General features: G+C 38.2%; 3 protein-coding genes across 11 annotated transcripts; all 3 read right to left on the minus strand.

Moving 5' to 3' along the window:
• Positions 1-2,459: 2,459 nt before the first annotated feature.
• LOC116197435 (transcription initiation factor TFIID subunit 12) lies at positions 2,460-7,118 on the minus strand. 2 transcript variants are annotated; one of them, XM_031527579.1, is made up of 9 exons: positions 6,601-7,118; positions 5,927-6,076; positions 5,074-5,577; positions 4,849-4,923; positions 4,014-4,092; positions 3,849-3,913; positions 3,652-3,687; positions 3,215-3,401; positions 2,460-2,970 (listed from the first exon to the last, which is right to left on the minus strand). In XM_031527579.1, exons 1-8 carry the CDS (start codon positions 7,072-7,074, stop codon positions 3,270-3,272), a joined length of 1,515 nt encoding a protein of 504 aa, XP_031383439.1. In that variant the 5' UTR covers positions 7,075-7,118; the 3' UTR covers positions 2,460-2,970; positions 3,215-3,269. The 2 variants fall into 2 exon arrangements, with proteins under 2 accessions (XP_031383439.1, XP_031383440.1); XM_031527580.1 differs by lacking the exon at positions 2,460-2,970 and having other exon boundaries at positions 3,319-3,401; positions 4,014-4,111.
• Positions 7,119-8,355: 1,237 nt separating this feature from the next.
• On the minus strand, positions 8,356-11,608 carry LOC116196535 (solute carrier family 35 member F2-like). The gene is made up of 12 exons (XM_031526300.1): positions 11,298-11,608; positions 11,069-11,163; positions 10,809-10,866; positions 10,392-10,583; positions 10,223-10,299; positions 9,998-10,080; positions 9,833-9,884; positions 9,389-9,457; positions 9,153-9,239; positions 9,010-9,074; positions 8,652-8,804; positions 8,356-8,563 (listed from the first exon to the last, which is right to left on the minus strand). The coding sequence occupies exons 1-11, from the start codon at positions 11,431-11,433 to the stop codon at positions 8,696-8,698; spliced, it is 1,023 nt and encodes a 340-aa protein (XP_031382160.1). The 5' UTR covers positions 11,434-11,608; the 3' UTR covers positions 8,356-8,563; positions 8,652-8,695.
• Positions 11,609-18,289: 6,681 nt separating this feature from the next.
• Positions 18,290-21,901, minus strand: LOC116196533 (solute carrier family 35 member F2-like). Of its 8 annotated transcripts, none has more exons than XR_004154843.1 (12): positions 21,534-21,901; positions 21,286-21,380; positions 21,015-21,072; positions 20,606-20,802; positions 20,440-20,516; positions 20,215-20,297; positions 20,048-20,099; positions 19,497-19,565; positions 19,254-19,340; positions 19,039-19,164; positions 18,765-18,920; positions 18,290-18,667 (listed from the first exon to the last, which is right to left on the minus strand). XR_004154843.1 is itself a non-coding variant. In XM_031526296.1 (12 exons), exons 1-11 carry the CDS (start codon positions 21,884-21,886, stop codon positions 18,812-18,814), a joined length of 1,245 nt encoding a protein of 414 aa, XP_031382156.1. In that variant the 5' UTR covers positions 21,887-21,901; the 3' UTR covers positions 18,290-18,667; positions 18,765-18,811. The 8 variants fall into 8 exon arrangements, 4 of the variants coding, with proteins under 4 accessions (XP_031382156.1, XP_031382155.1, XP_031382157.1 ...); XM_031526296.1 differs by having other exon boundaries at positions 19,100-19,164; XM_031526295.1 differs by having other exon boundaries at positions 19,019-19,164.
• Between the last annotated feature and the right edge of the window lie 1,339 nt (positions 21,902-23,240).

A 23,240-nucleotide genomic window follows, 5' to 3' on the forward strand; every position in this document is an offset into this window, starting at 1 on the left:
TTGTGGGGCCAAGTTAATGTACAACAATATATCCCGTTAAATAAGATTTCGGGTTCGAATTTTGTAAATGGATAAAATTTATATCGGAAAAGCTTTTACCCATCAGTGGCCAACTTCGTCTCTTTTTCTCTCTCTGTTTTTTTTTAAACATAATTCCCATGATATTATCGGATGTATTTAACGATCTGCACGTTGAATTGGAGGAATGAACAACATTTTCGGAGGCCATATCGACGGCTCCATATAAACGGATCAAATCAATTTGCCTATTGGAGATGTATGTAGAGATTTCTAGTCAAAAGAGAAAAAGTATCATCTGGCGTATATGTGTAGTGCTCGGAAATGATGGAAATTTTGATGACGTTTCCGTATGAGTTTTGGGGGCCAATTTTAAGCGTGATTCGCTCTCGAGTACATTTTAAAAAAATATAAATTGGCAAAATTCGGTTGAAAATTATCAATTACAAATATGAAAAAATAAGAAAGTGATATATTATAATGGTACACGTTCTCGTTTGATAATTTAGAGATTTCATATTCGATTTTAGTGATAACATTATATGTATCTCCTTATTAAGATTTCTATTTTCTAATACCTCCACTCCATTGTAATTGAAAAAAATTGTAGGCCGACTTTTTTTTTTTTTACTAAGGAGAAAAGATTTTGAAGTAGTTGGCTTTAGGAAGAAAATGAAAAAAGAAAATAAAAAAAGATTTAAAATAGCAGGAGAATATGAAACTGAGCTGGAAGCCGTGTGAACTTACAAATCCCAACGTGCAAATAAAGACAGCCTACTCAAAGAAATCTATCTTACGTTGGCGCACATTTTCTTTTATCAATCAAGAGTTACAAGTTAATTTGTACCTTTTATTAATTATTAAGATATATATTTTATTTTATTAAGCTCATAAGCAGTGTTATCAGAACCGGACCGGATGATGAACCGGAAGGGGTACGGAGTCATGGGTTTATGAGTCCAACCGGGGGTTCGATGGGTCGGACCGCTCGTTTATTTAAAATAAAATAAATATTCATATTATTAAAAAAATTATGATAATTAAGATAAAAGTATGATGATTTTAAAGAAATATAACAATAGTATAAGAAAGTATCTATATTTAATATTTCTTACTTCAAAATAAATATTTTATTTTAATAAGTACTTAAAAGTAGAGTTAAAAGAACAAAAAAGTGGTGGTGGCTTGGTTGGTAGTATGCTAATATGAAAAGCAAGAGGTCATGAGTTCAAATCCTTACACAACCAACCAATTTTTACATTAAATAGGAAACCCATAAAAACCCATAGAACCGGCCGGTTTAATGAAATTTTGCTTAAAACCGGCCGGTTCAATGGGTCCGGCGGTTCAAAGCTGCCATTTCGGTTTTTAGGCGAACCGGACCGGACTTGGTGCCGGTTCCCGGTCCGACCGGTCGAACCGGCCGGTCCGGTCCGGTTCTGATAACAATGCTCATAAGTTGAAAAAACCCTTTTACACTGAAAACTAACATCTTTATTTTTATTTTTTCTTTTTCATGCGTGTTGTAATATAATACAATCCATGGTCACCCAACATGACGTTTAATAATTATCAGCTCTACGTCCAAGGATAAGACTTTAATTAGGTCCGCTCTTAAAAAAGCATTGAAGGAATCCACCATTTGAAGCAACGTCAACGGCATTTAAGGATTATACACTTTTATACGCGAGGAAGCGTACACGTCCACGTCTATAACAAATTGCAACCGGGCGAAAAACAAAGCTAGCCAGTGACGGGATCGGAGGCTATAGCATATGATTTAATTCTCTTTGGTCGTCGGTACATGACCTGGCCCAAATATAAGATTACAATCACATTTTTCACATTGAAGTTTTATGGCGGATACATGGAGATGCAACCGATGACATTGAAAGAGACACAGATATTATATTCGTATATAATTATAAACACAAAAAAAAAAAAAATTGGCATTCTTCGCTTTCTTATATAAATTTTCAGAAACTCTTTTCTAAAAAATAAAATGAAGGATGCAGCGTGAATTAAAATGCACTCTAGGAGCCAAAATAAGTTATCACATCGCCGAGATTGAATGAATCTGATAGTACGATTGACGGAAGAATCCAACAAAATAGATGACGTGACGAAAACAACCAGAATAGAACATGCGCTTTAGTTTTTGTCCGACAAGACCCAACAGATGTGCAAAACTTTCGTCAGTCCCACTCCGACCATCACAATGTCGATCCAATAATCCGAAGGGATTAAGAAAAGATCCGGTTAAAACGAACGTCGAATTTTTCTGATATTAAATTCGGAATTAACCAAAGGATTTGTACTCTGTGCCAAAAGCAGAAATCCCTATCGAGAAAGGGAATGATTTCCTCTTCGGGAAAATCCAGAGATAGCCTAAATAAAGAGATCAGTTAGCCAGCATTCTATTATTATGGGTGGCATCAGCGATGGTTTAACTAACGATTTATTATGGCTTAGGGTACACAACTTGCAGTCTATATATATACAGCGAGCCTTACTAACTCGGGGGTCACAATCCAATTCATAAATGAGCATGGCGTTTATATTGAGTTAGCATGCCAGCATACTACCGACCCCACAGGTAGCCACTCCCCGTATATTCAGATAAAGCTCGAGGAATACACAGAAAACAATCCTACATCCAACTATAAGCCGGGACTTCCTGCACAATTAGGAACGATCACTTCTTTCCACCTGAAGCTCAAAATCATTTATGGCTATAGTTATGCAGGTTGACAAGATTCTAAATGTAATCATTAGGACTAAGCTGACTGGAATCGATTGTGATGAAGGGAACTACACATGTTTGATGCTACCTTGCATGACCTACTTAGCCGAAGAATGGGAGAAAACTGAGGGAAGCAGATCTGGGCCAACGATATCAATCAACCTGATACACTTCTTCCTTCTTTTCCCACTTCCACCCCTGAATAAGTCCTGCAAAAATCAAGAGAATCAATTACCACCACCATCAGGAAAGAGGCTCTCGAGGTGGTCAGTGCAATCTTGAATTAGGCACTGGAAACAATACATGGGAGATTATGATCATCAACCATACAGGGAAAGATAACTATGGCCCGTGATCATATTGATCCATAATCCGCATTATATTGATGCAAAATCTATTCTTCTTTATGTTGGCAGAAATACAAGAATCTGCAGCTCCAAAATTTTAACTCACCTCATATTATAGGCAAAGAATTTTTTAAATGAAAATCCCATCATATGATGTATATCTAGCTCTTCATATTGGGAGAGCCCAGAACGTTAGCAGACGTTTTTGAAATGTTAGACTTCGCACTTCCAGCCAATTGACCAGCAGCATTCCTGTTATTTGAAGCTTCAGCCACTGCGATTGACTTCTTTATCTGCCACATGTGGAAACAGAATAATGAGGTGGAAACAGAAGAACTGTTGATGCTTTTACTGGATTAAACAATGACTTCATCATTGGTACATGAACATACGGACTTCATCATGCCATGCAGAATCATGCAAGATAGGCATGCATTGGTACATGAACATCAGACCATAAGTACATAATATTATACTTCCTAAATCTCTAACATGCTTATAAGCATCTGATCTAGTGTGGAGGAAGATTGTGTAATGACTCACCACTGCGAGCCGTTCCCTGTGAATATCATTTGTCACCTGCAAAGACATAAACCAGGAAAGACAAGAAAAGGAAGTTTCATATGGGTTATAAAAGTGATCCACACCTTGTGTAAGCGGCATTTAGCACTTCTAGCTCTCTTTTTTTTTTTTTTTTTGGGGAAACAACTCGAGGCAATTAAGATGTCAGAAAACTTTACCGGTTTCTTGAAGCTCTTAACTTCATCCCCACTAAAACCAGGAACTGTCACATTCCAATTTCTTTCTGCAAGATAGTGTAAAAAGGCAAGGAAGATTGTGTTCTTACACTCTCACCAAGCATGAAAAACACAACAATCGTGACAATATTTTCAAGCAAGACAAACCAAGATGAAGAAGTATGTCTTTTGCTTCCAGTGTAGAGGATTTCCGATGCTTTGCCAATGAGCAACCAAATGATGTTATCTGTTCCAAGAAAAAAAATCTGTAATATATAAGAAAGAAACCTAAAACCGGAGAGTTGTTATCAGAATACCACAAAACTCCACAATTTAAGTCGCAGGGGGGGGGGAGGGGGAAGGGGGGGAGGGGAAGAAGCAGATTGCAAGAAAAACTTCTTAGGGCTTGATCCCAATAAATTTACCACCATTACTACTCATTTCATAGGTGACAACTAGTCATGAGAACCAGTAGCCTAATAAAAAAACCTGCTGTCATAACTATGGTTGGACCCACCAAACTCAACATGGCACAATGGCTTGGGATGCATTGAGCAGGAAAGGACACTTATGCTGTTAAATGCTTTACTAGTAGGGAGAAAACAAAAAATCAGTCGAGCACTTTCTAACAAAAGATTCCACATTTTGGTTTCTTGGGTGCTTTTGAGTTCCAATTAAAGTACGTCTGGCTTTTTCACGTTGCCTCTATTCTCACCCTTAGCTTTTGGCAAATGGCAGTGAGAGAAATAATAACATGTAACTCTTAATGGAAGCACAGCTCCTGTCTGCTTAAACAAACATCTTTTAATTTCTTCTTTCCTTAATGGAACAGCTTTTCACTGATTTGGCTGCAATCAACTTTCTTCACATCCTCTATTCTCCATTGCAATGCCCTTCCTAAATGGCTTACACCCCTCCAGACCTCATAAATAGAATTCTATCTCTATTGAATTAAAAAATGCCAGGAAAAAGTAAAAAGAGAAGCCCGAGATCAGCTGCTCACAGATTCAACAAATTCTTCAGCATAGTTAATAAGAGCATCTTCAACTTCGGGAGCCAACTTTTCCGATGGATCAATCTGTTCCAAAAGCAATAATTGTAAAAAATTTACGGAGAGGAATACAAATGCACTTTATATAGAATCAAAACTTGAGGAGGAAAATAGGGAGAGGATTCACTGCTTGTGGCATGAAAAGAGAGGACGAAAGAAATTTATAACATATTTGACCTGATTCAACAACTCGTTGATGCTTCTTTTGCTGATGATTCTAGTGCAAGATTCATCACTTTCTAGAGCCGTTGTTTTACCAGTTGTGGTTGATGGAACTGACATAGGTTGTGCTTGCCCCATTGTGAGAGAGGAAGGTTTCTGAGTCGCTGGTCCAGTCACTCTTGGAGTGGGTTGAGGAGGCAAAGATGGTTGGACCCGTGACGGGAGCTGCCCAAACTGCTCTTGCGGCTGATTTGACAGCGAGGGTTCTTGGGCAGAAGACATCTGCTGTTGCTGTGTAGAAGGAGCTGGAAGAGGGGGATGTGGCTGCTGAGGAATATGAGACCTTTGCTGCAAAGATGGCTGAGAGTTCACAGGGGGTCTAAATGAAGGAGATGGCACAGGAGGCTTCCCTTGTGATGCAGATGAAAGCCACGGCTGAGTCCCTTGAGATGTACTAGGCGAAGGAGAGAGTGAAGAACCCACTGAAGAGCCTCTCAAAAGACCATGGCCAGGGAAACCCTGCAAGAAGGAAAAGGGATAATATTATGAGGCTCACGCGGAGATTCAGATGAAACCAAATTATAAGACGAGATTCTTTTCTCAGAGAGAAACTGCAGCAACAATGCAGATGAAAATCAACATTTTATGAGATGTTAATGATTATACCCTCCTGCTTTCCCCAGCAGATGAAGCGCCCATACGCATCTTATGCAGTGCAAAAAAGACCTTGCCCCTTGAGAGGGGCACCAATGACAAGTATAGTGTGTTGTTGCACACGACTCCATAAAGTAAAAAACAGTAAACGCATGCAGCAGCGAAACAGATCACAAATAAGACAATGCTTGCCGTGATATAGACTGGGACTAACTTGGGAAGAAGGGGACTGACTAGTTGTGGACGGTGGCGGTCTAATAGAAGGCTGTTGAGGAGGCCTTTGTTGATGAATTCCCCCTGGTCGCAATTGAGAACCCGAACCCAGCATCCCAGCTCCATGCATTCCTTGCATTGATGGTCTCATCTATACATTCCAAAGCAACTCATCAAGCAGCCAGCTAAAGCTAACAGAGAAGCTCTCGGATAACACAATGTCAGTTAGCACAGACACTTCAATATTCTCTGCATAGCCTCACCGACAACAGAGTGTGGACTAAAACAGCAAGGAGCAGAAAGAATGGGGATTCTCGGATTTGGAAAAAAATGTTCCGCTCTAACATTTCAGCCACAAATGTTCCAGTCGTACTGCCATAGCTCAAGGCACATTTATAATGTACACAAGGTGCAAACTTAACGGAAGTTATACCACTTGAAAGAAATGTACTAGTTATGTTCCTGAAAACATCATTAACGAGCACGCGCGAGTGACCAAGCAAAATCTAACAATGTCATCCTCTCCTGATCGTTTAACTCAGAATTGACATGATTCAGACCATCTCTTTCAAATAAATTTGTCATTTTTGGACGAGCGAGTACTACGTTTGCCATCCATCAACCAATATTCACAAATCCGAACGCGCGACGGGTCAAGTAACCAGTGAGACGCACCTGTGCGGAATTGGGAGTCGAGCTTGACTCCGGCGTGCTGACTGTACCGCGACCTAGACCGCCATAATGCTGCCCAAGGAAGGAAGAGGAGAACGGTGCTGGCTGCGGAGAATGGCTGCTCTGGTGCTTTGGCACGCCAATGGCAATTCCCCCGCGCTGAGAGGGTGGACCGGAAGTGGATGGAGTGAGCGGAGGCTGCTGCGGCGGCTGCCAAGGCCTTGTGAGCGAAGAAGGCCTCGACTGCGAAGATGTAGGCGGGGGTTGGGACGCCATAGGGTTTGGAGAGGATGTGTGTGGCAGAGTCGGCGTTGAGGGAGGAGCTGTGGAGGGCGGAGGTAGCAGGGAAGACGTCGGTGGGTGTGACTGTGGCTGCGATTGCGGTGATTGGAGGCTGTCGGAGGACTGTGAAGCCGCGGTGGTGGTGGCGGCGGCGGCACCGGAGGAGGCCGTGGTGCTCGGCGTCGGTGGATCCATGGATAAAGAAATTGGGAGGGAACTTTGCTTGGAGCCAGGGAGGTCGGATGTTCTTTTATAAAGGCATCGTTAAGGCGCGTGATCGGGTTCTTACGGGCCGGGCTTTTATTTGGGCCCAGCATAATCGGCCCATTAAGCCCCGACCTCTCCGGAAGTACCTACACTCTGCAGAAAACGGAAGAAAATACCACTTGTGATTGAGTTTTCCTTCCCTTGTTCTCTTGTTTGCTCCTAGAAATAACCATAGCAAGGTAGCGAATTTTTATTTTATCCGAGAGGCCAGCAAGAGCCATACATTTTGCATTCGACAGACGATCGATAACGTAGTCTCGAGCTGAACTAATTAGCATGTTTAGTAAACGGAGCATGCATACGAAGGTGAGGTGACGGGGATTTCTTGGACTCCAAACTTTCAGATATAATCTAAACTTGATTTACCTGATTGTTAGTGTAGAGAAATGTAGAATTGGGCATCCTGCAGAAGATCCGGTGAGCATGTCCTAACTTTGTTTGGTCGTGTCAGAAATCGAACAACTTTACCAACAACTAGTGCATCATTTTACACCTTGGGAAGCTAAAAATGCGTACATTACCCAAGATATAGTGTCTCTGTCACTTGCTTACGGAAACGAATGCAGAAGTCTCCGATGATCCACCGCGAAGCTTAGATCGAAAATAATACAACTAAAGGCTGATATTTCCCTTCACATCCAATACCATTATCGCAGAGCATCACCGAGCCCAAGCCAAGCAAAACTGCCGTCCCGAAGTTCTGTTTTTGCAGACAACAGTTGCCCATTGTTAAGGACTCAGCAAAATAAGGCAGCGAATCAACTAATGGCCTCGAGCCACTCGATATGTGACTCAATTACTGCAAGTCAGGAGATGAGCCGTGAACTATCCTGTGGTCTTGGTCATGTCTGACATGAACCGATGGAAAGAGAATGGAACAAACAAAAAGGATCGTGTTTTATGCAAAGTTCATATATAATGGGCAGCGTGACTTTAGCTGATTCGTTAGATTAAAGTCTTGGAATATAGTGATTAAGAACTAAGGAGTTACATTAGTCATGCCAGCAAAGCTCCGTCTCTGATGGACCTTGTGCGGTTCAAAACTGAGAGGTGCAGCGTCATTTTCAGGTCCTTTTTCTTCTAGTTTATTTGATTACTGCAATACTGCACCCCAAAGCCTCCGATCTAAATTCATGTTTAAGTTTAAAGGTAGACTCGATGTCTCGAACTCTGCTGGACCCGTAAAACAAGGTGAAAATGGAAAAGATATATGACAGAACCATCAAATAATTGGGGAAATATACTACGAATTGTTCAACTAATTAGAAGATGCTTTGGAATAACTGTAAACCAGGTTTTTTTAAAAAAAAAAAAGGGAAAAGAAAATCCGCGGCTTTTAATCATCCAGCAGATCTCGCTATGGTCATCATGAAACAGACCGGGATGAATCGCTGCAGAAGATATTGAAGCTGCATCTCTGCATAGAACATAGCAAAACATTTAGGTGAAAGGATTTGTCAAGCTGATTCACATTAGATTTACCAAAGAGAAAAAATGAATATTACCATCGTAATTATTTTACTGAACCTTCAGTAGTACAAGAAGCTGCTCACGATTCGGAATCCTCAGCTCTCAGAGCTCTGCTTTCATCATTGAGTAACTGGTAGTCTGTGGAAGTCCTATTCTCAATGGATGGCACGGTTTCGGGATCCTTCCCCCTGGAAGGGAAAGAAGAGCTTAATCAGACATAAAGTCCAACCTTTGACCATTGACATATATGAAAAGCATGTCGTGGAATGAGCTACAGCAGTTTCACATGTTAACAGGCAGTCTAACATTTTTCATATAACTTGATATTCAATCATAGTAACCCAAAGCAAACATCAAGAGAGCTGGTAGTGGCATAAGAGTTTTGGAACGTACGTGACAGAGTACACGATCAATCCAATTATCACGAGTGAGAAAGCTAGATAGTACAGCCAGTCAACCTGCATAAGAAGCAAATCATTTATTAGGTATCAGCCGGGTTATGTCCGACAGGCTCAAGATCGAAGGATGTGAAATACCCCTTGACGATAGAAAAAGATGCGGATGACGACGGCCCACATATCAGATGTGAGCAGGGAGAGATTGAACAATGCAGCCCCACTCATCTGATGGATGATGTAATCCAATTAGAGACAGCAAACAATCGTAATGCTCAGAAAACAACTAATAGGGAGCCGAAATAATATAAAGATTTTATATTCTAAGCATCTGAGATTTGACTGGAAGACACAGCTTAATTCATATGGAAACTAACCCTTAGAACAAATGGCGTAAGGGAATAGAACGCGAACATGGCCACAGCATAACCGGCAAAGGCTAAGATCTGATGAAATATAGAGACAAGCGTCAGTTGATGAAAATGTGTTAGACAGTGATACGTCTACTGAAGAATTAGTGCAGTAAGTGAACAGAAGCACGAAGCTTGGCAGGGCAAAAAGGAAAACCGTATGTCATTGGAAAACAGGAGAGAGAACTATGTCGTATAATCAATTAACGCAACGAACACCTATAAAGTCTGCATTTTCACTGTGGAGTCTGAGTATCATGTACCCTATCATTAAGTTAATGCATACCACAGCTATATTCTGGATTATGATCAAAGTACTCAAGATGCATCTTAAGAGAAAACGAGAAAGGCACATGGATCAAGTTATTTTAATGGGTTTGGGATCGATATCAGTTAGACAGCGCTACATACTTGGTCTGTCGTCAATTGGAGAGACTCGAGAGTTCTCCTCTCCAGAATAGATCTAATGACCCATCCAAGTAAAGGAAACAGAAATTATGTCAAGTTATAATAAGCTTTTGCAGTACTGACCATAAATTAGTCCCTATATCTCGTACTTCCAACCAAAAAGGATACATCTGGACTGTGCTCACTAAAAATCCGAACAAAGGGAGCATGGTGAGAACCTCTACAAGATCCTTCTTCTTCACACAAAATTCCTGCATGCCAAGAACAATCAAGAATGATCTGAGCATAAGGAAACAAAAGGAAAACGTTGGGCAATCCCAACAAAGAACTACACCGCGTTTAAGAGCACATGGCGAAGAACACTGTTCCATGAGAGGCAGAGGTGGGACTGACCTCTCCAACATTGCTCATGGCGAAGAAAACTGTTCCTGCAATGACAAGCACATCTCCTAGGATTGGTCTCGAACCGCCTGACAAAAAGTGAGCCTGAGTTTTAAGCATGAGTGGCTCATAATGAACATAGAAAATTATTATTTCCTTGTGTTTAAGGCAGAAATGTCACCTCCTCCACCAACACCAGCATCGGACAACATCACTAAGCCCAAGCCGAGAACAGAGACGGCCGCCCCAATCAACTGCAATATGGAATAACGGCTTCCAAGAAAGAACCACGTCATTATTATTGCCCACACTATTGTCCAGCAGTCGAGCAAAGTGACACTGGTGATTGAAGAGAACTGGTACGCCTCATTAACTGCACGGATTTTGACAATTTAGAGATCATCCACGAATCGAACTCTTGTGATAATATAATACTTACAACATAAATTGCATATACAACAATTTGAGTCCATATCAGAACAGCCTCTCAGTCTAGAACCTAATAAAACTTTTGGATAAGGTTTGGAACATATCGATTGGTCATAAGCAGAGTTTATGGATCGAAACCGACTACGTTATGAACAGAGAGAGAGCTCACCGAGATAATTGCCTTGAACATCAATGAACCCCAAGAGGAGATACCAATACCAGGGAACCTGAAAGCGCACAAAGTGAGACAACGCGAATCAATCAACCAAGATAGAAATTTGACGCTACCAACACAAACCTATGCCATTTGAAAGGAACCCAAGTATCATTCGCCTCAATCAAGTAACTAGGAGCTCAAAAACAATGCCTCCCCTCAATACTCAGAAGCCCGATTTTCGACCAGAAAAAATGATAAGAGCAAGAAAGTACCAACAGTTTGCGCCGTCTGTAAACGAAGACGCTACCATAGACAAGAGCCAGGAGCACGTAGGGGAAGAACATCTGGGTGAGAGGCGCATTGACGCCTGCAAAAGATTGCAAAAATGGTGCAAAGCATTAAATACGGCATTCAATTGAAGCTCAATCCCGACAAATGGAAAGGAGAAAACTTGGCCTCTTGGGGGCTTTTGATAAGTAGGAGGGGACAGTGAGCTAATACCGAGGTCGGCGAGCAGGGAGGAGGTGAAGCTCGCGACAGCCATGGAGAAGGAGACGAGCTGACCCAGAAAGAGCACGTACACTGTCCTCCATGTTAGGTGGGTCCTCCACCAACTGCTCTCCACTTGCAGAGACATCACAGAAGAAGAAGAACTGAAGAAGAACTGAAGAAGAACGAGAAGCAGAGTATAAGAAGAAGAAGAAGAAGAAGAAGACGACGAAGAAGGAGAAGAAGGAGAAGGAGAGTGAGAGTGAGAGTTTGATCAGTCGCCTCACCGCCGGTGACGGAGGAGACGAAAAGCTTAAGTAAAGAGTTACAGAGGAGTCAAAACTGAGAAAGCAAATCACAGCTACCGTTCTCTCCTGCTGAGCGGGAGAGGGACAGTGAAGATGACAAGAGTTTTTGCTGAACTCCGGTGCATGTGAGCCCAATGGAACATAGCCTCTGGGGCCCACTGCTCGACCCCTGGGCTTTCGTGCACCGGGTTCATCATTTTTTTATCTTCTCTGCTGCGAATCAAAATTTTCTTTTTTTGGTGAAATATTCATTCATTTATTTTTAATTAATTATTTATTTATTTGCTTCATATGGCAAATGTAAAACGATGTAGTTGACTATGTTGACCAGTCACCCTAGTGGCGTTTGTTACTTTATTATTTGAGATTACTCATAATAAATTTCCATTGAAATAAATTCCCACTAATTTGGTCTATATAAACAGCCCCTGTTGAAAAAGTGAAATACCAATAATATAAATTAATCAAACATGATAATCTAGTGGGCACAGAAAATTTAGAATCAAATTCTCAATAATCCACATAAAATTTAAAATCAAATTCTCAATAATTCATGTGAAATATTCATACCAAACGTCATCATTCAAATTTTGTTTTTCTACCTAAATATATTAAATTACGGTAAGGATCTAATCTATCTAATAAATAGCTCAGACTAATCACGTGCTCATGTTTGTACGGACCCACGATGTTTTCAGATCCCAAAAATAGAAAAAGCCTATAAATAAAAAATTACAAGTATTCGAGCTCGAAGTTCTCAAAGCATATTTTACTCCAACTGGATCAATTTCTAACTGTAGTTCTACCGTGTCTACACAACCATTGCCAAGTCTATTACAACCGTTAGATAGTCAATTAATAATTTGGTATGGTCACAAAATGATAATCAATCACAAAGAACATGTACCAGTCCCCGAGAATGATCCGAGAAATAACCCTTGGAATTCCAAATCTTTTGGTGGTGTTTGATGTATTACCATTTAAAATTACTAATAATTTAGTATGTTTGATATGGCTCGATAATGATATACATTTATGGGAATCTTATTGGTAATGTAGATAGACACCTCTCCCAATAGGAAAATATATGTTTCAGTCAAATATTGACTTGAAAAATTTAGAGTAAATTGACAAATTGGTCATCCAAAAATGCATGTTACATCAAATCCGATCTCAAGAAATTTTTTACATCAAAATGAACCTTGAGAGATTATGTGTACATCAAATTGAACCTTGAAAGATTTAAATGTACATAAAATCATATCTCAATAAATTTTTTACATGAAATTGAACTTGGAGAGATTAAGTGTACATCAAATTGAATGTTGGGAGATTAAGTGTACATCAAATTCGACCTCAAGAAATTTTTTACATCAAATTGAACCTTGAGAGATTAAGTGTACATCAAATTCGACCTCAATAAATTTTTTACATCAAATTGAATCTTGAGAGATTATGTGTACATCAAATCCGACCTTCCATCAAAATGCTGTCCAAAAATGGGTGGAAAAATTCGATCCGACATTCAACAGCTGATGTGATATTATTTGATTATTTTATTCCATTTTTTTATTACTTCTCATTTCTGTCTGGTTTAAAAAAGTATGTTCTATAATTCCCTCACTTTTCAGTCAGAGGCAGGAAAAACTTCCGCCTCCCGGTGCGTCCTCCTCAATTACTGATGCTCTCAGCGTAGACGCGCTAATCATTATCGCCGTAATCTTTCCGAGAGCACCAGAGATTGAGGAGGACACATCGAGAGGAGGAAGTTTTTTCCGCCTCTGACTAAAAAGTAAGGGAACTGTAGGAAATACTTTTTAAAGCCTGACATGAATGGGGAATAATAAAAAAATGAAAGAAAACAATCAACAATTTCACATCAGCTGTTGAATGCCAGATCAGATTTTTCCATCCATTTTTGGACGACATTCTGACGGAAGGTCGAATTTGAGGTACACTTTATCTCTCAAGGTTGAATTTGATGTAAAAAATTTCTGGAGGTCGGATTTGATGTACATTTAATCTCTCAAGGTTCAATTTGAAGTACACTTAATCTCTCAAGGTTTAATCTGATGTAAAAAAAATTTTGAGGTCGGATTTGATGTACACTATCTCTCAAGGTTCAACTTGATGTACACTTAATCTCTCAATATTCAATTTGATGTAAAACATTTCATGAGGTCAGATTTGATATACACTTAATCTCTCAAGGTTCAATTTGATGTAAAAAAAATTTGTGGTTAGATTTGATGTAACATGTATCTCTAGAGGATGATCAGTCCCCAAGAATGATCCGAGAAATAACCCTTGGAATTCCAAATCTTTTGGTGGTGTTTGATGTATTACCATTTAAAATTACTGATAATTTAGTATGTTTGATATGACTCGATAATATTATACATTTATGGGAATCTGTAGATAGACACCTCTCCCAATAGGAAAGTATATTACCATTTAAGTGGAGAAAGAATTACCTTGAGTATTTAGATTATGAGTGATCTGTTTCAGAACCTGAAAAATTTAAAATGAGATTCCAAGTAATCCATACCTCATACCAAACACCTTCCATAGCCTGTTGGAGTCATTACTTAAAACTTAACAATTTCATACTTTTTTTTAATTACATATAAAATATGTGATTTACTCATTTTCTCTAAATAAAATCAAATATTTTAAATTTGGAAAATAAATAACGTAATTTTTATTTTTTCAAATCAAGCCAATTCTTCATTGTTTTCAAATTAAAGTAAAATATGGGACCGAACTCAAAAGAATTATAAAAGTGAGGTTCATCTATGAATTAGCTACCATTATGTGGTAGCCCTAATTGACTTTAATTGTTTTATTATCATCTCGTTTGCACGTGAACAATCAAAAAGTCTTCTTTCCCTCTTCTGCTCCCAGCTTAACATATTGATCATAAACGAAATCGGCCAAATTCGTTTTGATGGAAGACAGAACCGTGCATTTGACGAGCTGGAGAAGACACAACTGAACGTTATAGCATTAGATCAGGTTTACAGCAATACTAGCTTATACTCACGTGTTGCATGATAACTTTTCATCTTTTTTTTTAACAAAAATAAATAATCAACACATATGTCTTATAATAAATATAGATTAAAAAAGACACATAAGTAAAATTATGATGACAATAAACAAATACATACTCTAGTCATGCAAAACAAATGATATGCTTATGGAGAAACTGTAATCATGTAACATGTATAAATGCTTATAAAAAGTGGAGATATCGTGTAGTGATATAGAAAAAATATAATGAACCAAATGACAATGAATAAAATAAATTTCGTCAGGTAATTGCAGAGAATTTAGTCCACTGAATTTTGAAGAATATCACGTATTTCAATGAGTTATTTCCGATTATTAAGGAAAATTTTAATTTTTTAAAATTTTCAATTATATATTAGTTATTACAGCATGCAGATAATTATATAATGTAAATTCATTTAATTAAAATTGAAAGTTCAGTCCACGTAGAGTTGAAGTTTATCAAACAGATTGATTCGAACAATTAAGGACATCTTACTAGAAGACAATGATTATCAAATGGAACTTTCACATTTCGCACATTGATTTTTGTATATTATAATGATAACTTGATTAGCCATGAGATACGTCTGGATAAAAATTTTGGATATATTGACCTTGATAGATCTAATCCCGTGTTTATCCCTATGGTTCCATCACACATACACGATGCAAGCCGATAATTTTTTTATGTTCCGACGGCCATACTCAAATATCTAAGTACCTCAGTATCGTGAGAAATGTGGTACGCAACAGCGAAACTCGCCCTCAATTTGGACCACGCAGTTACTTGATTAGGTTCTCAGAAGTGGAGAATGATACAATTAATTTCGATCAAGTCACCGGTGTACACCAGAAAATGTTAATTATTTTAAAAAATTTAACCTTATTTTGTGATTTTATATTTTCTCCCCAAATCTCACTTATAATTGGAAAATTTGAGGGATTGGCTTGATTGAGGGGGGAACAAAGTCACATGATTTTAATTTTTTAATTTGAGATGTTCGGTTTTATTAGGGAACTGCAAATGCCCCCTCGTACATGGATATTATTTGGTTTTTGTCCCTAATTTTTGTATAAACACTAGTAAAAGTTCAAAATTTATAATTTGTAGCGATTAAGTAACGAATTCGTGTTGCAATTTTGAGCTTTAGAAATTCCAAGGATTAGTAAGGAATTATCTGTTGTTCAAATAGAGTCTATCCTCCAAGGATTTATTAGCAATCTAATACTTAAATTTACTAGGATAGAGGAATTTTTAGTAATTTAAATGTATAAATTTCGTCTTATTTGCAAAGATTTGAAAATTAAATGATTTAATATACACAATATTGATAATATCAAATCACTAGCGTTCTAACCTTAGCGCCGATTTGTTTTTAATAGTAATTACTAACATTTTTTAGGATTTTCAACAATAATAAAAGAATTCGAACAATGATCCTAATATATTAGTTTAGTTTTAAATAGTTTAGTGACAATCCCCTTATTGAGAGTGTATTAAATATTTATTTAAGCATTAGCATTATGCAAATTCTCTAAGTGCATGTATACAAATTTAATCTTCTAAATTTCTTATATGAAAATAATATTTCATTTTTTCCCTACTTTAAATTATTATTGGTTTATTTTTACTTTCTATACGACCCTTGTGTTAATTTTTTGAAAATCCTTATATAGACCACCAAATTATTTTAATTAATATGCATTGTATGTTTATTTAACTATCAATTTAATTCAAAGATATATTAAAAATATATCATTTGAATATACGTTTTAGACATTTTTATGGAATAGTGTCATTTAAAACTTATTTCACACATAAAATTTTATTTTTAGTATTCTTGTAAGTTTATATAATTACTGTATTGTGATAATTTATATATGTGCTTAATTAATTATTTTTAGGTATAAATTATTATAATATTTATTTTCGTACTTATATATTGTACCGATATGAATATGTCATTTATGATATAAGTTTTTGGGTGGATTTTATAATACAACACTTAGAATTATTTTTATGAAAATATTTATTGTTGAGTGTAGTAAGTCTTGTTATATATTTATATATGAATTGACTATTTTATCACTATTAATTATGACCTTATTTATGCTATATATATATTAGTCATGCAGTCCGTACATTGCACATGATAGTTTCACCAGTTTCAAAAGAAATCACGAATTAAAGTTTGAAAGAATAGGAAAGTTACAAATAAAAAACACCGAACTAAGAGCTTAAAAAAAAGAAACAATGATAAAAAATGAAACTCCCCAAGAAACATTTTCAGAGTTTAAAAAAATAATACTTCGTTTTTACTTTGTTAACATATCAAAGGCCCTAGGAATCACAACAATCTTTCAATCCAGTATACAGTATGTAACTCACTTAAAAGAAGCAACATCCACATATACAGTATGTAACCATGGGACAAAAATAACCATAAAAAAGAAATTACAATAACTCTCAGCTTATAGAAGTAGCATATCATACAAAAGAAATTACAGTATTTTTTTATCCTCAAATAAAACTTTAATAAAAAATTACATAGAGACGGGTTGGATAAATAAGATTCATGGTATACTTTTAACTACTGATTATGACAAATTGGAAAAAAAGAAAAAAGAAAAAAGAAAAAAAAAAGATACATTAGATAGAAATTCGCTATCAAGAGAAAAAAGACTTTCTTTATTTGCAGTTCCAGAAGACGAACAAGGAAGAATTGATTTAGAATATACCGTATGCACGTATACTGTATATCTCTCAGCTTATAGAATTAGCATATTATATGGGTGCTGAATGTTAGCCCATCTCACTTATAACCATGGAAAAAATATACCAATCATGTTGGTCCTTAAAGTGATTCCATGACCATATGTGCCGCGGCCAAGTGTGAAATACCTTAGTTGATAGAAAGCAGAAGACGAACGTCTCAGGTTGATAGAAAGTAGGAGACAGACATCTCGGGGATGAACATGGTGATTCTGAAAACGATTTTTCTATTTATAATGTACAAAAAAGAATATATAAAAAAAAAGGTAATTTGATTTTTGATATTTTTTGTAAGATTCTAATTTCCAAAAAAAAATTGGTAAATAATTTTAAAATATTTTTTTGATAATTTGATAATAAAAAATAATTAATTTTGGATGATTTGTTTAATTTTGAAAGATTTTTTTAATTTCAGAAGATTTTGTTAATAATTTTATAACTGGAAAATAATTAAATTAAAAATTTTAAAAATTAAAAAAATCGAGAAAATTCCATTCATAAATGGAACATTTTGATGCCATCCGACCAAGCCCATCTCGTCCTTGCTTTCATGTGTGTGTGAGTGTAGATTTTCTATAACTTTAAATACATTAAATATAGTTTGATGCCCAGCCTGAGAGATTTCTGGATCTGTCCTTGACTGGTAGGATACGAGATTCCAATTCCCATGTAAATTATCTTAATTAAGTACGTTATATATCTGATATTTTTAGTAGTGATGATCGGTTGTTTTCATTATTCCAATAACTCTAGCTCTTGCGTGCCCGGGCCTTTAGTAGTTAAACGTTAACTAAAGGGGCAAGGACCGTTGGTTGACACAGTCGATGCTTATAAAGAAAAATCAAAAACGAAAACGACACAGTCGATCGTGACGAGAAAGAAAAAGACCAGCAGAGGTAATTGTCATTACACAGTGATGGTCAAGCTCTAGATGCGATTTCTCTTCAGTAACACATTCTTGAAAGCGCGAATCCCACACACTCATGTTATCATAATTCTCGTATATCGTCTATGAGAAATTCTGTCAACATAACGGCATCTTCCGACCAAATGATTCTTTGCTTATATAGTGCACGTCTAGGAGAACCCCTGATGATGGAGAGTACTGCAAATTGTTCAACTAAGTGGCAGATGCTTTGGAGTAACCGGGTAAATTAACAGGAAAAATAATCATCCAGCAGATCTCGCCATTGTTGTCATGAGACAGGCCTGGATGAATCGCTGCAGAATATATTTAAACTGCATCTCTGCAGAGAACATAGCAGAATGTTAAGTTGGAAGGATTTCTGAAGCTAAATTGTAATAGATTTGCTAACGAGAAAATTGAAGGTGAACTTCTATTACCATCATAATTGTTTTATTGAACATCCAGTAGACGTACAAGAAGCTGCTCACAATTCGGAATCCTCGGCTCTCGGAGCTATACTTTCATCATTGAGTAAGTGGTAGTCCGTGGAGATCCCATTCTCGATAGATGGCACAGTTCCGGGATCCTTCCCCCTGGAAGGGAATGAAGAACTTAATCAGACAAACTAGCCAACTTTTTACCACTGGCATATACGAAAAGCTTGTCATCGGATGAGCTATAACAGTTTCACATGTTAACGGGCAGTCTAACATTTTCCATGTAACTCAAAGCAAACATCCAAGAGAGCAAGCATGCGAGGTGTGGAACGCACGTGACAGAGTACACAACCAGTCCAATTATCACGATTGAGAAAGCTAGATAGTATAGCCAATCAACCTGCATGATAAACAAATCATATATTAAGTTACAAGCCGGGTTATGTCAGATGGGCTCCAGATCGAGGGATGTGAATTTACAAATAATACCTCTTGACGGTAGAAAAAGATGCGGATAACGACTGCCCACATATCAGATGTGAGCAGGGAGAGATTGAACAACGCAGCCCCACTCATCTGATGAACAATGTAATCCATTAGAGGTAGCGAATAATTGTAGTGCTCTGCAAATTAACAACTACTAGGGAGCCGAAATAATATAAATTATGACTCAAAGATTCTAAAGCATCTGAGATTACTGGTAGACAGAGCTCGATTCGTATGGAAACTGACCCTCAGAACAAATTCTGTAACGGAGTAGAACACGAAGATGGACACAGCAAAACCAGCAAACGCTAAGATCTGGCGAAAATAAAAACCAACTGTCAGTGAATGAAAATGTATTAGATAGCGAGACATCTACTAAAGACTTAGTGCAGTAAGTGAACAGAAGCATGAAGCTTGGCATGGCAAAAGGCAAAACTGTTTTATCTCCTGAAAACTTCAGAGAGAACTATGATTTTAATTTTTCCAGGAGGAAATGCTGTGCTCCCTACTTTAGCTTCTGAGGAGAAAGAGAATATATTTCATGACTTTTTCACCGATAATTTTCATGACTTGGCCCGTTAATCAAAGATATTTGCATCATTTATCGATGCTACGAATGCCTATGAATATGGAATCTGAGTATCGTGCACCCCTATCAAGTTACTGCAACAACATCTCTATATTCGGGATTATGATCAACAAAATAACGGTGCAGCTTAATAGGATATGAGAAGGCACGAGGATCAAGTTTCTTCAACGAGTTTGAGATCAATATAAAGTTAGACAGGGCTACTTACTCGATCTGTTGTCAATTGGAGAGACTCGAGAGTTGTCCTCTCCAGAATAGATCTAATGGCACATCCAAGTTGAGGAAACAAAACTCACGTCAAGTTTCATGACGAGCTTTTGCAGTCTTGACCATAAATTAATGCCTACACCTTGTATTTCCGGCCAGAAAGGATACATCTGGACCACACTCACTATAACTCCGAACAAAGGGAGCATGGTGAGAACTTCTACGAGATCCTTCTTTTTTACACAAAATTCCTGCATTCCGAGAAGAATCAAGAAAGATCCAAGTCTAAGGAAAAAGAAGGAAAAAGTTGGGCAATTCCAGCAAAGAATCACACCATATTTAAGAGCACAGCTCCCAGTAATGAGTTCCGCGAGAACCGGAGGTGGGACTGACCTGTCCAACATTGCTCATGGCGATGAAAACCGTTCCTGCGATGACAAGCACATCTCCCAGAACTGGTCTCGAGCCGCCTGACAAGTGAGGCAGAGTTTTAAGCACGAGTGGCTCGTAATGAACATCGAAAATTATAATTTCCTTGTGTTTAAGGCAGAAAGGCCACCTCCTCCAGCAGCACCGGCATCGGACAGCATCACTAAGCCCAAGCCGAGTACGGAGATGGCTGCCCCAATCAACTGCCAGATAGAGTAATGGGTTCCAAGTAGGAACCACGTCAATATTATCACCCACGCTATTGTCCAGCAGTCGAGCAAAGTGACGCTGGTGATCGAAGAGAACTGGTACGCTTCATTAACTGCACTGGTTTTAAATTTTAGAGATGGTTTACAAGTCAAGACACTCGTACTAATGTCAATCCAACTAATTTGCATACAATGATTTAAGTCCATATCGGAAGAACAGCTTCTCATTTTAGAACCGAATTAAAACATTACTGGCAAGGTCCATCAACAGAGTTCATGGACGGAATGGATTGTTTGGTCATAATATACATATTGAGTTCATCAGCTCACCGAGATAATTGGCTTGAACATCGATGAACCCCAAGAGGAGATACCAATACCAAGGAACCTGAAACCCAGACAACACGAGACACCTTAAAACAATCAAACCAATATTGAAATTTGAGAACGCCCACCCAACTCAAACAAATGCCAATTTGACAAGAACCCAAGTAACCATTCGCTGTAATCAAGCAATTGGGAGCTAAAACACAATGCCTCCCCTTAACACTCGTAAACCTGATTTCCGACTCTGGAAACCGGACAAGAACCAAGAAAGTACCAACAGTTTGCGTCGTCTGTAAAGCAATATGCTGCCATAGACAAGAGCCAGGAGCACGTAGGGGAAGAACATCTGAGTGAGAGGCGCATCGACGCCTGTGAAAAGATTGGAAATGATGACAGACAGAGCATTAGAGACGGCATATATTCATTTGGAGCACCGTCCAATCCCGACATATTGGAAAAGAGGAAACTTGGGCAGTGGGAGCTTCTGATTAGGAGTGGGGTGGGGGCAGAGTGAGCTAGTACCGAGGTCGGCCAGCAGGGAGGAGGTGAAGCTCGCCATGGCCAAGTCGAAGGAGACGACCTGACCAAGAAACAGAACGTACAGTGTCCTCCATTTCAGGTGGGTCCTCCACCAACTGCTCTCCACCTGCAGAGACATCAGAGGAGAAGAAGAATAAGAACAAGAAGAACAAGAAGCAGAGTATATGAAGGAGGAGAAGACGATGAAGAAGAAGCAAAAGAAGGAGATGGAGAGTGAAATCGCAGCTGCCGTTCTCTCCTGGTGAGCGGGAGAGGGACAGGGAACATGAAAAGAGTCTTTTGCATGCAATCACAATATGTACGCACCTTCTATATTTGCATGTGCTACTCCCCATTCTAAACTGTTAAGCCTTGAAAAGTACTAAACGGGCCAAGGAACGTTGGTTGACAGTTGATGCTCGGAGGAGAACCCAGCTGGGGTAATATTGTCATTGCACAGTCACATTCCGAAATCGAAACCTACAAACTCATATTAATTATCAGATGTATTAGAAATTCTATAACATATGGAGATGTGTTTCGACTGAAAAGTTCTATATGTACAATCACTTTTTTAATGCGATCACTTCTTAAATAATTGAATTGCAATTATTGATGAATAAATAAATAATTTTTTGGTCCTTCAAGAGTCAGAAAATGATTACACCATACATATAATATGATTGCATTATAGAATTCCCTATTTCGACCAATAATTCATCGACTAAATTGCTGGACATAGGAATAACCCCTCGGTGGAGGAGTCCAACCACTTACATCAACCCACAAGCCTTGATTGAGAGGTCTTCACCACAAATCAAGATTGAAGGATAACCCCGAGCGATTGCAGGTTTTTTTTTCGACCAATTGGGGCCATTCCTTCACCACCCCCATGGGAATGGTTTACGGGATTCATAACTACTCCTCTTACTACATGACGCTTACCTAGCTAATATTTGGATTCAGCTCTACCCAAACTTTTATGGTTCACCACAACATTCCCCACTTATCCGACTGTTGCTGAACAATTTTTGGATATCAAACAAAACTTCCCACGGGGTAATTTTAGTGTAGCCGACTTCCTCTCTTTTGCAATTAGTTCGCTACAACACCCGATACTCTAGCTAATTGTCCACCCTTTCCAAGTGTGATTTCTAGGTTATGTATGGCCGTGCCTGAGGGCATATCGGTCAAAGGCATGACATTTCCCATTTTTATAGGAACTTCTATGCCAGAAACAATGGTATCTCCAATTATAATCCCTCCGGGATATAAAATATATCTCTTCTCACCATCCCCATAGTGTATGAGACAAATGTATGCATTTCAATTAGGGTCGTATTCTATGCTTACGATTCTACCATATATGTCTTTTTCATTCCGTCGAAAATCGATTTTACAGCATAGACGCTTATGACCTCCCCCTTTATGCCCTGCGGTAATGATTCCTCTGGCATTACGACCTTTACTACTACTACGATGTTGTCCTTGCTCGAGGACTTTCATATATAGTAGTCTTAACATTTTGTTAGTTTTCAGATTCCAAGGAGTGGATGATTCCCATTATGTGGAATCAATTTTATGTACAAGGGAATCAATTTTCTTTTTCCCCAAACCAAACACCGATAATCGAAATACTCTGTTCTAATTCCAATTACTCCTTGTTTCATGAACCAAACGGGCCCTAAGTACCCTTGCTTAAAGCATGAA

This window comes from Punica granatum, chromosome 2, assembly GCF_007655135.1.
Source record: "Punica granatum isolate Tunisia-2019 chromosome 2, ASM765513v2, whole genome shotgun sequence".
In the NCBI taxonomy this organism is placed as follows: domain Eukaryota; kingdom Viridiplantae; phylum Streptophyta; class Magnoliopsida; order Myrtales; family Lythraceae; genus Punica; species Punica granatum.

Bases quoted from the DNA above. Each gene is read 5' to 3' on its own strand.
- LOC116196533 (XM_031526295.1), bottom strand. From the start codon at position 21,886: ATGGGGAGTAGCACATGCAAATATAGAAGGTGCGTACATATTGTGATT. The intron at 19,165-19,253 runs GTATTATTTGTA...TTTATCATGCAG, and splicing joins TCTTTTTCTACCGTCAAGAG to GTTGATTGGCTATACTATCT. The intron at 18,921-19,018 runs GTGAAACTGTTA...ATTCCCTTCCAG, and splicing joins GTTAGACTGCCCGTTAACAT to GGGGAAGGATCCCGGAACTG.
- LOC116197435 (XM_031527579.1), bottom strand. From the start codon at position 7,074: ATGGATCCACCGACGCCGAGCACCACGGCCTCCTCCGGTGCCGCCGCC. The intron at 4,093-4,848 runs GTGAGCAGCTGA...TTCTTGGAACAG, and splicing joins CTGAAGAATTTGTTGAATCT to ATAACATCATTTGGTTGCTC. The intron at 3,688-3,848 runs GTAAAGTTTTCT...ATGTCTTTGCAG, and splicing joins TTAAGAGCTTCAAGAAACCG to GTGACAAATGATATTCACAG.
- LOC116196535 (XM_031526300.1), bottom strand. From the start codon at position 11,433: ATGTCTCTGCAAGTGGAGAGCAGTTGGTGGAGGACCCACCTAACATGG. The intron at 9,458-9,832 runs GTATGTAGCGCT...ATATTTCATCAG, and splicing joins TCCAATTGACGACAGACCAA to ATCTTAGCCTTTGCCGGTTA. The intron at 9,240-9,388 runs GTTAGTTTCCAT...ATCATCCATCAG, and splicing joins TTACGCCATTTGTTCTAAGG to ATGAGTGGGGCTGCATTGTT.